Source organism: Theobroma umbraticum, unplaced genomic scaffold (genome assembly GCF_002168275.2).
Source record: "Theobroma umbraticum cultivar Fairchild unplaced genomic scaffold, ASM216827v3 scaffold_51.0, whole genome shotgun sequence".
Classification (NCBI taxonomy): Eukaryota; Viridiplantae; Streptophyta; class Magnoliopsida; order Malvales; family Malvaceae; genus Theobroma; species Theobroma umbraticum.
In genome coordinates this window covers 8,776,012-8,790,458 of record NW_018397260.1, presented here as the reverse complement: position 1 = coordinate 8,790,458, position 14,447 = coordinate 8,776,012, and the positions used below count along the sequence as shown (strand labels likewise).

The window sequence follows — 14,447 nt, the reverse complement described above, 5'->3', positions numbered from 1 at the left end:
TTCGTCCCATTCGGCCAAATATTCCAATTTCCAAGCTTCCAAGTTGTAAATATTTTTTTTTATTTTATTCTTTTGCTAATTGCATCCAATGGAATCTTCAACCTAAGCAACAAGAAAAAATATGCTCTTTCTAAGGATTATATCCAATAATTGTGTGGAATTTTTCCAAATAATCCCATATCCTTTATTCCCAAAATAAAAAATTAGTAGGTTTGGTCTTTGTCAGAAAACCATAGATTAAAAAATATACATATGCCCATTCAAGTTAGAATCCAATGAAAAAAAAAACAACAACAGGGTACATGAAACATGCGCAACACATTGTGTGTGCCTAATATTCTATTCCTTTTGTTAACCCAACCACATCCCCCCACTTCCTTTTTTGTAAAGCAATTGCATCAATTATATGGAGTTTCAAGTTATATATATTCAATACATTGTATAATCTTTATTGGGTATTTAATTTCACTTTGAAAAGTTTTGTTCATTGATTGCGAAGAGAAGAAAATTTTCCCTTATATTTCAAGCAAAATTTATTTATTTGTCATATAAAACATAAACAAAGGAGAAGAGTTTGGGTTTTCCTTTCTTTTCACTTTTAAAAAGCAACAAACATTTCATACACTAAATTATTTATAATTATTTAATACATTAGATATACACATATTCATATTTATATACTAATTGTTGGTATTTTTCATTTTTTTTCCTTTTTGACTAGAAATAATTTTCAGCTTTTAAAAAGGTTGGTCGAGAATTAGATAGAATCCCATGATTCATGTTCTTAAAATGACACATAAACACTCAATCACCTACCAAAATTATATATAAAAAAGAAGAAAAATTTGTTTAGTTAGCCGTTAGCCGCTAGCGTATGGAAGTATACGCGTGGATATAACGTGTGAGTTTGTCACTCTCACCAACTGCAAAGTACAGCTAACTCTCTCCCCTCTCTTCTGCACCCTAATATTAGTCTATCAATCACATTCTCAATTTCTTTTATTTTATTTTTATAATTTTGTTATTTTTTTAAAGAAAAACCCAACCATGAATCGACCAATGGGATAGCTTTAGATGCTTCCTACACTTTAGAAAAGCAACAGAAAGAGAGAGAGAGAAGTGAGAAGGTAAAGACACCATTTTTATGCTTTAAAAGGAGGCTTAAGGGCGGGTAATAGGTCTACCAACTGGTAGTTAGCTTTTGAACTCTCTTAAGCAATGAATGAATGAATCAAACAACACCCACCATACAGCAGCTTCCCACTTTTTTCTTTTGTTTGGTTTTGTTTCCATTTTGCCTCCCTCGCCTTCGAACAACTTTCTAATTTTTTCCCAAAAAGAATAAAATAGCATTAAAAAGGGCTTCAACCCAGCTTTCCCCTTTGTTTTTGTCTCGTTTTTTTTGTTACACGTGAGATTCCTGGAAGGATTGACGAGGGGAACTGTTTGTTCTTTAGTATTCTTCTTCCTTATTATCATCATCATTTGTTAGAATAAAATATTACAGTTGTTGTCGTCAATAGATATTTTTTTATTTGTATTGAGTGGAGTAATTTAATATTGTTTCTTGGGTTGGTGTCAATGTTCCAATGATAAGGAGGTTGGTTACGTTTGGGATTATATCTCTTGGGATTGGTTTTTGTCTTGCTGCTTTCAAGTTTCTTTCTTTCTGCTCCCCGCAAGAGGCGCAGCATCTCTTTTGGGGGCTTTCAGGTAATTCACCTCTACCTTTTTTTTTAATTTTTAATTTATTTTTTCTCATTCTCTTCATCCTTTTGCTTTGTTTTCTGAGAGCTGTAATGATTGATTGATTGAAGACTGTCATACGGTAAAAAGAAATTGTTTTTAGCTTTTGGGGCTGAGTTTTAGTACCCAGCGTGCATGATGATGCTGAAAAGAAGACAGTTTCAAAGCTTCTGCTTTAGGGGTTTGTGGGATTAAATGGGGTTTTGAGCTTCTTCTGGGTATTGGTAATTTGTTTTTTGTTTTTGTTTATTATGTTTTCTTTTAGTTGGTTTATAATAGAAAAGAAGGGGATGAGGGGGTTTGGCAATGAAAATGTTTCTCTGAGTTTGACTGTGATGGTTCTGTTTTCAGTACCAGTGGGTATTTCATGATGATGGTGATAGACTGATAGTGATGATGATAGGAAGAATGTGATAGAGCGAAAAGCCAAAAAGAAAAGTCGTACTTCTTGTTTTTTTTTTTTTTTCTCTCGTTTTCCTTTAAACCTGTGAATTTCCTGCCCTTAAATGATTATGACTTACCTTTTGATATCTATGATTACCTGATTCCTTTACCCTCCGAAGAATATCTGAATTTAAGCTTGGGTAGGATTTTGCTGTTTCTTAATTGAATTGATGCAAGATAGTAGAATCTAAACATGACCTAAGGGATGGCCTTCATAAAAAGATAAAAAGGAAGCTTAAAATAGAAGAAAAAGAAATATTCCCAGAAAAAATAAATAATTTTCGGTTTTACTGAATTTACATGTTTGGTGTGCCTTGTGGAGTTGTTGAAAAACTATTTTGGTTAATCCTGGGTTGTGGTTTAATGCAGTTTTGGGCAATTATTCTTTTGCTTATTTGTTAGTATTAAACTATTCTCAGCTTTTCCATTTTCTCTTTTGAGGGAGAAGTGTCTAGATGCAAAACAAGTCATTTGGTAGAAATTTGGATTTTGCTTTGTTGGGAATTTCTCACGGTTGATTCTGCTTAATGTGCTTTAAAACTTAAGTAACTGACCTTGTTACTGCACTTTCATGCCATGGGGCAACATGTCATTTTCACATGGCTGTTGTGGTGCTTCTGCTCTTTTGATTCTAAATTCTTTGGCAGAGTTTACATGAGCTAAGAATAATGATGCAATGATCTATCTTTGGATTTGTTGATAAATTTGGGACTTTGAAAGATCTCTGATATATGTTATTATGTTTTTGTTTTATCAGGATCTATTAGCTGATCACTGTTTTATTGGGAGGTACCCCTTTTTTAGCAATCATTTGATTTGTGGAGACTGGTAATGCTTTATCATTTCTTTCCTGCTAAACATAAGGAAGCAAATTATGGCTACATATTATCCAACTTTTAGCTATCAAAGAGACAATTTATCAACTACATATCTGGGGGACCAAAAGCCTGACTCTTATCTTGGATCATCTTCCCTTCCTGGTAACTCAATGTATCTGAACCAAGCTTCGTCTGCTGGGGCATTCTCAGAAATCTTGTCTGGGAGTTCTTTGTCTCTACAGAACTGTGTTCAAATTCCATCTATTGGTGGTAGAAATGAAATGTCATTCATTCCACCCTCAAATGACACTGTGAGTTTGCAAGCTGTTGATGGGCAGTTAAACATTACAACAAGCAATTCATTATGCAACCCTGTAGCAGGAGATCCCCCTGTAATTCCAAGGAGTGTTCTAGATGGTGAACAGAGTTCTCAATCTCAGGGACTATCTCTAAGTCTTGGCTCACGGATATCTTCTGGAGTTTCCATACCTCCATTTCATTATCAATACCAGGGTTATTCTTCGTTCTTTAGTGGTCATCTTCCATTTTCAGGAAAGGGGACAATTCCTTGTACTGGTGATGAAAGCAAAAAAAGTAAGGAGTTGAAATTTTCTGATGGCGTGCAATGTGGCTTTCCTGGAGGCAACAATGATGCATTTGAAACAGACGCTTTGTCCAACCCTCAGGGCTCAATAAGTCACAAACAGATGCATTCTGATACATATCAATTTGAGTCAGGTTTTGCAAATACTATTTCAAGCTCCAAATATCTCAGGGTGGCTCAAGAGTTGCTTGATGAAGTGATTAATATACGAAAAGCTTTGAAACAGCGTGATTTGGATAAAAATATAAGCTCTCAACCCAAATCATCCAATGGGATGTCATCAGAACCTAGTGAGTCAGTTAACAACTCCTCTTCTGAGATATCACCTGCAGAACGACAAGATTTGCAGAACAAGAAGACAAAACTCTTGTCCATGCTGGATGAGGTGAACATCCGCTTCCATTGTGCCATACATTTCCTTTTACTAATTATATTTGGTTTGAATAATTTCTTTCACTGGCGTGCCTGCCTTTGTAGTGCTTCTTGTTTGATTTAGCTTTCACTTTTCTTGGTGGCTGCTTTTCTTTGATTGAATTATTCTCTTCTTTATCACATCTTGGAAACTATCTTATATGTGTTTTAGTTGAGCTTTACCTGTTTTGGAAGATTACTAATGGTCATGCTTTTGTTATAGGTTGATAGAAGATACAGGCAATATTACCATCAAATGAAAATTGTGGTGTCTTCTTTCGACTTCGTAGCTGGTTCTGGTGCAGCTAAACCATACACTGCACTTGCCCTACAGACAATTTCCCGCCACTTCCGCTGTTTGCATGATGCAATCAGTGGCCAAATTCAACTGATTCAGAGAAGCCTTGGAGAGCAAGAAAATTCATCAAACAATCAAGGAGGAGCAATACCTCGTCTCCGCTATGTGGATCATCAACTCAGACAACAAAGAGCTCTTCAGCAACTTGGTGTGATGCGAAATGCTTGGAGGCCTCAAAGAGGGCTTCCAGAGAGCTCTGTTTCAATCCTTCGTGCTTGGCTTTTTGAGCATTTTCTCCACCCGTATGTGCTTTGATCCTTATTGTACCTATTTTACTTGCAAAATACCAAGAACTTTGGTTCACTAACCCTTCCTGAATTTGGTTTTGACCAGCTACCCAAAGGATTCAGAGAAAATCATGCTTGCTAAACAGACAGGCCTGACCAGAAACCAGGTAAAGAGATGGAAACCCAGTTATCTGACCTGTAAATCATGTGTATCCTAGTTTTCTTGTTGTATCATTAACATCCATGGTTAATTTTGGTATCCACCTATTGACTAACCAGCCAATCTAAACCTTAGTTTAGCACTCCTACCAAAAAAAAAAGTGTACATCATTAATTTGCAACACATTTAGTAAAGGAATTAATCTATAGTTTCTTCTCTGATGTGGGGACTCCTCTGCACATGTCTTGCTCACTTGTCATGATGAATAATTCATTCATCTATTTAATGTGCTTTTGTTTCCACTCATATGTACAGTTACTAATGGTTTGACTGGAGCAGGTTGCAAACTGGTTCATTAATGCGAGGGTGCGTCTTTGGAAGCCCATGATTGAGGAGATGTACAAAGAAGAGTTTGGTGAAATGGACTCAAACTTCAAATCTTCCTTAGAAAATGCAGCCAAAGCAACTAGAGAAAATTCTTCCGCATCTGAGGATAGGGGAGAAGAATTGCAGGAGAGTATGACATCCAAAGTTGCTGATGCCGATAATGTCCAACCAGGACAAATTCAACTCCTGAAACCTGATCATGTCACAGATGTAGAACTGAACAGGCCTATTGCAAGATCAATGTTTCAAAATAATGCTATTGGAGATACTCGCTCACCTGCTGGGATGAAATTACAGGTTGACAATAGGAGTAACATGGAGAGCCATAATCCTTATCCAGATACAGTCATCCCATCCAGCCAGCATGGTCGTGGTACCCTTGTGGCTGGTGATGCCATGTATGATTTAACAGAGTTGAGTGGTTTTACAGTCGGTGGCCAAGTGTCACTTGCACTTGGTTTACGGCATGATGAAAATAATAATGTCTTTCCCATATCTGGAGAGACCACTATGAGAGGTAACAGCAAGGTGGCTTCTTCTGTGGGGCCAGAGACAGTGGACTTTCATTGCATGGATCCAGGAAATCAGCAAGACAGGTTTGGAAATCCCCATATATTTCATGATTTCGTAGTCTGAAGAATGTCCACCTCAAGCTTTATGGATGGGGATACCTAATTGTTAGGCAATGGATCACGTGATATGATGACAAACCAAAACAGAAAAAGCAAGCGTTTGAAGTGTTACTTTGGGTTCCATGTTTTAACAGAGAGGAGAAAGACGAAGCATTGTCATGATAGAATATAGATATGGGTATATGATACCCATTTGTAACATACAAATAGATTGGTGTAGTAGGGATATACATCTGTAAAGATATGGTAAGATTGGTGTAGCCTTCTGTATTTTGCTGAATAAGGATTCTTTGTACAAGTAATCTCAAGTGTGATACTGATGTATGCTATTTTGGAAATAAATGTGGTTAGAAATAACTAGTACATAAGCTAACGAGAATGCATGGCAATTATCTCAAGATCCAGGGTGAAAAATGTGAACTTTGGAAACCTAATATCTATACATATGTGCTCGTTACAGATAAGGTATGCATGTGTTTGTGTCATATCTTGTGCAGAATTGTAGAATTAAGATACACATGGTACAATAACCAAATGCCATTAATGTGTAAATTTTAGCTCTTTGCTGCTTGTTCCATCCGTTTTTCCTCGAGTGGTCGCAGGTACTAATGTTGTAATGTCTGGGCAATGGTCTGAGGATATTAGCCTGACCATGTTGGGTGCATGTATATGTTCTATCCTCGGATTGCAATAGTGGTCCTTTTTGAATTAATGGCTCTGTTCGTGGCACGTGTGGCCTTGCTAATCAATTCAATACCCTGTATTCCTTCCTCTTTTCCTCGTCCATGACTCCATTTGGCCTTTCTCTTTTCCTTACCTGCAATCTGACCTTGAGCTTCAAACATGTTCTGATTTTTGCGTCTTTCTTTGTATCCCTCCCCCATTGGCTGAAGTCCCTTCATCCTTCATTCTAATCAATTATCATTCATATCTACTTTTGAAGTGCTCATTTTGGATATAAGTTTGCACTTTGCAGTAGGTACCACTGAATTTTATGCAAGAGTTTCTAAAAGAGTGATACACATTCTTTTGCCTTTTTTTCCCCTGACACTTGATATGGTAGGCTTATTAGAGTTTTCAGCTAAAATGCACAATTTCTGAACCAAATTCCCCATTCAAGTTTCAATGTATATGGGTTAAACTATGGAAGTACAGATAGCTGGGCAACCTAGAGAAGTTTGCACAGGACGTGGGACTGTGAATGACAATAATACTCGGTTAGTGCATCTCTCGTCTTCAAGAAGCCTGTTCCTTGGTTGAAAGGGCCATGTTCTTTTCATTTTCAGTCTAAAAATGGCAACTGATTGCCAGTTACCTCCGAAGTTAAGATGACTGGAGTAACATCTGGGTGGTGCTAATAAACTCTAGTGGGAAACGAGGGGTTAATGGAGTTTAACATAGGCGATAATGCTTGCAGCAGTATTGTTTTACGTTGGCAGTATGGCGAAATGTTTCAGATATTGCACGCTTTTAACCTATTAAGAGAGTGTGGGTCTTTCAGGTCCCGAAAAACAACAGAGTTACGGAACCAGAGGGCGACAACTGAAGGAGGCCAAAGGAACAAAGTTGCAATCATTACTTAAAACATCCAAACAGACCAGCCCAAAAGATCACACCACACCCAGAATCAATCTAATCAGCTCACTTCTTTTCAAACCGAATTCAATTGCCAGCCTTTTTGGTCTCTCTCTCTCTCTCTCTCTCTCTCTCTATGACAGCACAAGAACCCATTTTTCATTTTCCTGCACGTCCTCGAAAGATAGTGATTTTCATTGTCCTTTCAACATCTCTATGCATGACTACAACAGCTAACAGGAAAAAGTTAGATATTCCCATATGGTTTACAGACTCACAAGCAAACAATCTTAAAACTGGGAGTGTGCAAAAGATAGCCCACTTTTTCTCCTCCTTTTGCAGATTACAGCAACGCAGTCCACAGAAGAATTTAACATATTGAGAGCTCTCCTTGTGTGACAAGCGAGAGAGAGAGTTTACACTGTTTTTGAGCTTAAAGTACTTTTGAGTCTCCCAAAGAAATGTAACTGCAGGCAATAAAGCTGAAGGATTGATGCTTTTGCTTGTTGTTTTATAGCCAGGGAAGAAGTTGGGGACCATCTTTCCCTGTCATCTAATTCATTTCTTCTCGGCCAATTACCTTTGCCTTTTTGAAGAACTAGCAGAGGTCTATGTATCTAGGTCTTCTAGCTTTTGGCTGCTTAGATATAGACCTAATCCCTTCCTTTTCTCTCTGAGAGAGAAAGATAAAAGTCATTCTTTTTCCTCTATGCATTATTAGTATTTGTTACTACTATCAACAAAGGTATATTTGCAGTTTTCCACCTACTGACAGATGCTTTGTTGCTTGCTTTCCCATTCATTTTTCCTGCTTATTAAAGACAAGTGAGTTCCACTCTCTTTTGAACTTTATCATTAGTTCCTTAATTCTTCCAATCAGGGCTTCATTAGTTACAAACGGCTCATTAGTTTATTTCTTTGTCTTGTTTTCAGTAATACCGTTCCTGTACTTCAACCCCTCCCCTATTTTTCCCTTCTCCATGCTTTGCCACATTGAAACTCCGTGTTTGATTTCCCTCCCTTTCTCTGTTCCCATTTCAATCTGTGAATCCTCAATAAGGTTTGCTTTCAGCTCAGTTTTAAAAGGGTTTTGCTTACCAAGGAGAAGCAACTGAGCTGATTGTATTCTTACTTGTGGCTACTGATTCTGGGATCTCTTTGTGGCTCTAAATCTTACTTGCTTTGGGTGCAAAAGGCAGTACAGATTTCCATTTCAGACGTGTCAGCCATTACTTCAGGTGGACCTGTGTTTAATGCCCAGCAACTTACGGCTTTGTACTTCTTATCGATTGATGAATATATTCACCTTGCTTCAATCTGAGCCTTACCCATTACCCGCTTTAATGCTTGTCACGTGGAATGGTAATTTGTCTTTGCTTTGCTTACCATATCTATGGCTCAATAATTTTAGTTGACTCGGTAACTCACTGTTCTTATAATGGTACTTCCAGATTTTGCATCTCTTTCATTCCTTAATCAAGGCTCATAATTTCTTTTTCCCCTCATATTTGAAGGCCACTTGCCCTGGTTTTATAGCAACTCTTGAAAACCTTTAACTGCTATTTCTGTTATTATGGTTTCCCGAGATTCACCTCCAAATCCAGCTTCTAGTATGCTACACCATTTTATTATCTCAGATTCTATTAACAGCCAAAACCAATTCGAAGGCCAACATTTTGGTGCTTATGGTTCTGCTTTGAGAGGCAACCACCACAACACATTTCCTCAGTCCCTTGCCTTGTTGCCTAGCATTCAATCTCTTGGGGAAAGAATGTCTAGATCAATGGACCTTCTTCCAGCTCCCATTGTCGCAGAAGAATCTGAGATTAGCCAGACTAGACACTTGATGGACCTTCTTGGAGCAGCTAACGAGACAAACCACCAGACTCAGAGGCTCTCACTGTCTCTGGGTTCTCACATGCTTGGTCCTTCCTTAAATTCTAATATTGCAAGTTCCAGTTACTTGCTTTCGGGGGCAGAAGACAGAGAAGTTTGTAATCCAGGAGTCGAAAACATAAGTGATGACTACTCTTTCACAGCTAGCACATTTGCTTCAGCTTCCACCTCATTACACCGATCTTGTCCGACTGCGTACGGACCAGAATCTTTCGGTACTGTTATTGGTAATTCGAGGTATCTAAGGCCAGCTCAGTCCCTTCTAGATGAAGTTGTCAATGTTGGCAGCAAAAATGTTGAGGATCATTTTTTTGGGAAGTTATATCTAGGTGACAGAGGAGTAGGTTCAAGACTTTCCTCTGAATTAAAAGCAGAATTCTGCAGTAACGAGATATCATTGCCTGAAAAACACGAGCTTCAGATTAGACTTGCAAAGCTCATTGGATTGCTGGAGGAGGTTAGCATGACCCTGTTGGATACCTTGTCGTGTTAGTTACTATTTTTTGACTTGATTGCGTACTTCATAACGTCATTATTGTTTCATTTTCAGGTTGAGATCAGATACGAGAAATACTACCAGCAAATGGAAGAAGTGGTTTCATCATTTGAAGCGCTAGCCGGTGTAGGATCAGCAAAGACTTATACTGCTTTGGCACTCCAAGCGATGTCCAGGCATTTTGGCAGTCTAAGAGATGCCATAATATCTCAAATAAATGTCATCAGGAGAAAGTTTTCACACGATTTACCGAAAATCAACAGGGGGTTATCTCAACTTAGCCTGTTTGATAGAGATTCTAGACAGAACCGACTATCTCTTCAACAGCTTGGAATGATCCCAAGTCAAAGGCAAGCTTGGAGGCCTATTAGAGGATTGCCAGAGACCTCTGTAGCAATCCTTCGGTCTTGGCTTTTCGAACACTTTCTTCACCCGTAAGTGCAGCTAAGTATAATCACGCCCTGCATTGATTTTTCATAGCACAATTCTTGACATTTGTTTCATGGTTCTTGTCAGTTATCCAACAGACTCCGAGAAGCTGATGTTGGCATCACAGACAGGCCTGACCAAGAATCAAGTAATTCCTTTTAACAAGATTCAACTTACCCACGAATCATCTATTTGTGTACGCTCAGTTGATGCTTTTGTTTATGTAAAACTGAGTCTAATTACTGTTAATTCAGGTATCAAACTGGTTTATAAATGCTCGAGTTCGACTTTGGAAGCCTATGATAGAAGAAATGTACAAAGAAGAGTTTGCAGACTCTCCTCAAGACTCTGATCCATCATTAGCTAGCTGTTCCATGGGCAGGGAAGGCATTGCAACAGATCAAGCTGAGGATTGAAGGAGTAGCACAGATCACTTTAGACAGATATTAATCTATGCTCCTTAAACCTTTCGTTTTTGTACCCAAGGTTATTAGACTAATCAGATTGTACAATGCTCTTCCAGGATTTGATTGAAAACTAATTAGGCTCAAAAATTCAAGTCTCCAATCCATTTTGAAGCTTAATATTGGAAGCTAGCTCTCATAACTTCCTCATGGCACGACATGGAAATCAGTTTTGGCAGTTGAATTTGATGTGTTTAAGCCATTTTTGTTGTAAAAGAGAAAGAAAATTTTTCTTTTTTACTGAAGGAAAGTTTGATTGAAATGAACAGGCAAACAACTCACATTCATGTATGGTACTGTTTAGTCCTATTCACTAGAGTCCAGCCTGCCCCCCGCCCTCTGCCGCTGTGAAAATCCATGAGAAAAATTAAACGACTTTGTGAACTTCAATTTTGATGGCGACCCTCATCCATCTACTTGTTCAATGTCCATATCCCTCAAGATTTTGTTTCCCAATTAATAAAAAGAAATAGACTTAATCAAAAAGAAAACCCTTTAAATTATAAATAATTATTCAAATAAATCTTCAAAATTTTATTTTAAATCAAATAAATTTTTAAAATTAATAAAAAATATAACTGCATCTTAATGACGGGTGAGATTATCCGGTGATAGGTGGCATGTCTTGTTGGTGAATCCGATGTCGGCAGTCGGTCCGAATCGAAATCATGGGATGATAATTAAATATGGTTTAGGCGACAAATATTCTCTTTCTTTTTTTTTATTAATAATTGTTTTTTATTATTAGTCGTACATTGAACAAAATTACAGATTGCAATGTAAGTAACCTTACCGACTCTTATTCTCCCCACCCGACCAAAAATGAAAATAGTCAACATGATTGGAACAACTCCAAAGGCAAATTGTCCTATTCCACGTGGAAAAATCGGAGTGTGCCAATATCTCAAATCTCCGTAATCTCGCCACGGAAGCGAAAGATTTTCTCGATCGTCCGATTTAGTTCACACTGTTTCTCTCTCTACCAAATTCTCGACCAATCATAATTCGCATTTCTCGTCAAAAAGAAAGTAGTGTAATCGTACATATCTTTGCCCTTCCCGAAGTGCGCTGTCGGTATAAAAAAGAAAGAGACCGGACGGTATCGTCTCTCTCTCTCTCTCTCGCTCTCTCCTGCGGAAGCCATGACAAGCTCCTCCGCTCATTCACGCAAGGTTTCGATATTTCCTTTTTTTCTTTTCTATATTTATTTACGTTATTTATTATCCCTAGTGTCGGTTGCGTCTGGCAGATTTTCTTTTCTTTGTTGTTTTTCTATTTGTTTGATGTTTTTGACTTTTTATTATTTGGGGGGATATGTTTTTGCGTAGGCTTTAAGCAAGATCGCATGTAATAGACTCCAGAAGGAGCTTGTGGAGTGGCAGGTTAATCCACCAGCTGGGTTCAAGCACAAAGTTACTGATAATCTCCAAAGGTTCATTTTTCTTTTACTCTTTTAATCAATTTCTTTCAATTTTTCGGGAGAGTTAAACTTTTAATCGGGGGATTAATTTGGGTTTTCGGTCTTTAATTTGTTTGATTTTTTGTCAAAAGATGGATAATCGAAGTCAACGGAGCCCCTGGAACGCTTTATGCCAATGAAACTTATCAACTACAGGTTGATTTTCCCGAGCATTACCCTATGGAGGCACCCCAGGTACCCCTTCTCTTTCCTTTTTGTCATTTTAGATTGTTTTCGTACTGAGTAAGTAGTGAAAGTGAAAAGATAAATAACAATTGAATGAATATTATGGTATTCTTTTGTTGATTGAGCAGGTGATTTTTGTCCCTCCGGCTCCGCTGCATCCTCACATTTATAGCAATGGACATATTTGTTTAGGTATTGGCTGGTGTTAATTCTCTTTTTAATCAGCATGATTTGTTAACTTCTTGTTTCCCTTGTTGCTAACTATAGTTGTTTTAAACATCTAGTTTTTTAATCATATTGCTTGAAGTTTGTATGATGTTTACGGTTGATAGAGAATGATGATTTGTGAAGTTCAATGGCCTTGATAATGATTATTTGTAATCATAAATGTAGTGGTTCTTTTTGATGTAGCTCTTTTGAGTTTCCTCTCATCTTTCTTGAGAGAGTGCAGTCATGTAATTCTGTTAAAGATAATTCTGATTCTGGTGATAGATTTTAAGAAATAGCATACTGCACAAGTGGAAGGTCCTCTAATTTGTCAATGATGTATGTTAATGCTTTTGTTGGACGTAAATTGTGGTATGCTATATGATGGGTATAGCAACTTTTATACATTGTTGAAAGTAGTTCTTGAGCCAATTATTTATGCTTTGGAACGATACACTTTTCCTTTGTTGTTGTCATTTTCGTCATTCCTGTTACTCAAGCCGTGAGTATATAAAGATGCAATAAAAACCATCAATTTGATTGTGGTGCTGAATACTTTTTAAGTGATAATTCTCCCTTGTTCTACTTTCAGAGGTGAGTGGAGAGGTAATGAAATTTTCTGTTGCTGTCCTATTCTTGGAGTTGCTCTAGTCTAGTACATTACTGGTTGTTAAAGGGAATTTATTTTTCTTAAATCATATAATGGAACTATTTGTAGAAAAATATGGAAAGGAAGATGTCTAAGAGAGGTTGGTCATAGTTTACATTTCGAGTGTCAAATTGTTAGTAAAATTTGTAAAATGCTTGTTTGGAGCACTTTACTCATTTCAGTCATGAGTGAGTCTTCACTCTCAAGAATGTTGGATGTATCACACAAGCAAGTAAAATTTGGTTAGTCCTGAAAGTATGTCTTCTGTGTTTGTGGGCTCTAGATATGATCCTCGAGGTGTTGATCATTAGGTCTGTTTCATGTAGATGTTGGATATGGCGTTTTGTTTCCAACTATTTTTTCTTTAGATATTTGCTTTAATTGTAAGCCTCCCTGGCCTTCAAGAAATCTGTTATGGCTTGTTTTATGCATCAATTAATATTTTATTTGAGAATGTGTCCTTGGTGTTTGTGCTTCATATGCATGTGAGTATTCATTTAGTCAAGTTTCTGATGCTCCCATGATTATGTCATTTGGTGGCTAGCATACCAGGATAGCATGATCCATTACACTTTAATGCAGATCTGTTTGATAATTATATGTCATTCTGCTATTTTTCTGGTATGCATCTTAGACAAATATAGAGACTTAATGTAAAACAGTTAGGCATACTAAGTTCTTGGATAATGAAGAAAAACAAGAAAGACTGCTTGGTTATTAATGTCGATATTGGACCTTTCCTTGTCATATGCATGTGGCAATTATCTAAGAAACCAACATATAACATTTTGTTCATATTTTGCAGATATTCTGTATGATTCCTGGTCCCCAGCCATGACTGTCAGTTCCATCTGTATCAGCATTCTTTCCATGTTATCAAGCTCAACCGTGAAGGTCTGTTGGAACTGTTACACGTTTTGACCATTTGTTTATGTTATCCCAGATCTGGTCTTTTTCCAGTCAAAGCTGGAATACTGAATTTACTTTGTCATTATGCAGCAACGGCCAGCTGATAATGATCGATACGTTAAGAACTGTCGGAATGGCAGGTCTCCCAAGGAGACTAGATGGTGGTTCCATGACGATAAAGTGTAATGATATAAACCTGTTATCTATAATCTGTGTATAAAACCGAGGGTTTTATCAGGGAAAATGGCAAAGGGAGGATGGACCCTCCATAATTGCCGTGGTAACCTTATACATTTCTCTTGCTGTGTATGAAATTATGAATTAAACGTAGATTTAATTTGAATGTGGTTGCCTCCTCCAAGCAGCCGAGTAGTTAATATTAATCTTTTC

At 37.5% G+C, this 14,447-nt stretch overlaps 3 protein-coding genes across 4 annotated transcripts; all 3 read left to right on the top strand.

Moving 5' to 3' along the window:
* The first annotated feature begins 975 nt into the window (after positions 1–975).
* LOC110417379 (BEL1-like homeodomain protein 7) lies at positions 976–6,144 on the top strand. Its single transcript, XM_021429707.2, has 5 exons — positions 976–1,713; positions 2,948–3,997; positions 4,247–4,623; positions 4,715–4,775; positions 5,108–6,144. The coding sequence occupies exons 2-5, from the start codon at positions 3,065–3,067 to the stop codon at positions 5,789–5,791; spliced, it is 2,055 nt and encodes a 684-aa protein (XP_021285382.1). The 5' UTR covers positions 976–1,713; positions 2,948–3,064; the 3' UTR covers positions 5,792–6,144.
* A 1,363-nt stretch (positions 6,145–7,507) lies between these two features.
* Positions 7,508–10,905, top strand: LOC110417381 (BEL1-like homeodomain protein 11). 2 transcript variants are annotated; one of them, XM_021429710.2, is made up of 5 exons: positions 7,508–8,187; positions 8,296–9,715; positions 9,809–10,188; positions 10,271–10,331; positions 10,438–10,905. In XM_021429710.2, exons 2-5 carry the CDS (start codon positions 8,936–8,938, stop codon positions 10,597–10,599), a joined length of 1,383 nt encoding a protein of 460 aa, XP_021285385.1. In that variant the 5' UTR covers positions 7,508–8,187; positions 8,296–8,935; the 3' UTR covers positions 10,600–10,905. The 2 variants fall into 2 exon arrangements, with proteins under 2 accessions (XP_021285385.1, XP_021285384.1); XM_021429709.2 differs by having other exon boundaries at positions 7,508–9,715.
* Positions 10,906–11,567: 662 nt separating this feature from the next.
* LOC110417403 (putative ubiquitin-conjugating enzyme E2 18) lies at positions 11,568–14,440 on the top strand. The gene is made up of 6 exons (XM_021429743.2): positions 11,568–11,819; positions 11,976–12,079; positions 12,199–12,301; positions 12,421–12,484; positions 13,954–14,042; positions 14,148–14,440. Exons 1-6 carry the CDS (start codon positions 11,790–11,792, stop codon positions 14,241–14,243), a joined length of 486 nt encoding a protein of 161 aa, XP_021285418.1. The 5' UTR covers positions 11,568–11,789; the 3' UTR covers positions 14,244–14,440.
* Positions 14,441–14,447: the final 7 nt, after the last annotated feature.

Excerpts from the sequence above, each read along its gene's own strand:
- LOC110417379 (XM_021429707.2), top strand. The coding sequence starts at position 3,065 with ATGGCTACATATTATCCAACTTTTAGCTATCAAAGAGACAATTTATCA. Across the intron at positions 3,998-4,246 it reads TCTTGTCCATGCTGGATGAG|GTTGATAGAAGATACAGGCA; the intron begins GTGAACATCCGC and ends CTTTTGTTATAG. Across the intron at positions 4,776-5,107 it reads CAGGCCTGACCAGAAACCAG|GTTGCAAACTGGTTCATTAA; the intron begins GTAAAGAGATGG and ends TGACTGGAGCAG.
- LOC110417381 (XM_021429710.2), top strand. The coding sequence starts at position 8,936 with ATGGTTTCCCGAGATTCACCTCCAAATCCAGCTTCTAGTATGCTACAC. Across the intron at positions 9,716-9,808 it reads TCATTGGATTGCTGGAGGAG|GTTGAGATCAGATACGAGAA; the intron begins GTTAGCATGACC and ends TTTCATTTTCAG. Across the intron at positions 10,189-10,270 it reads TTCGAACACTTTCTTCACCC|TTATCCAACAGACTCCGAGA; the intron begins GTAAGTGCAGCT and ends GGTTCTTGTCAG.
- LOC110417403 (XM_021429743.2), top strand. The coding sequence starts at position 11,790 with ATGACAAGCTCCTCCGCTCATTCACGCAAG. Across the intron at positions 12,302-12,420 it reads ACCCTATGGAGGCACCCCAG|GTGATTTTTGTCCCTCCGGC; the intron begins GTACCCCTTCTC and ends TTGATTGAGCAG. Across the intron at positions 12,485-13,953 it reads CAATGGACATATTTGTTTAG|ATATTCTGTATGATTCCTGG; the intron begins GTATTGGCTGGT and ends CATATTTTGCAG.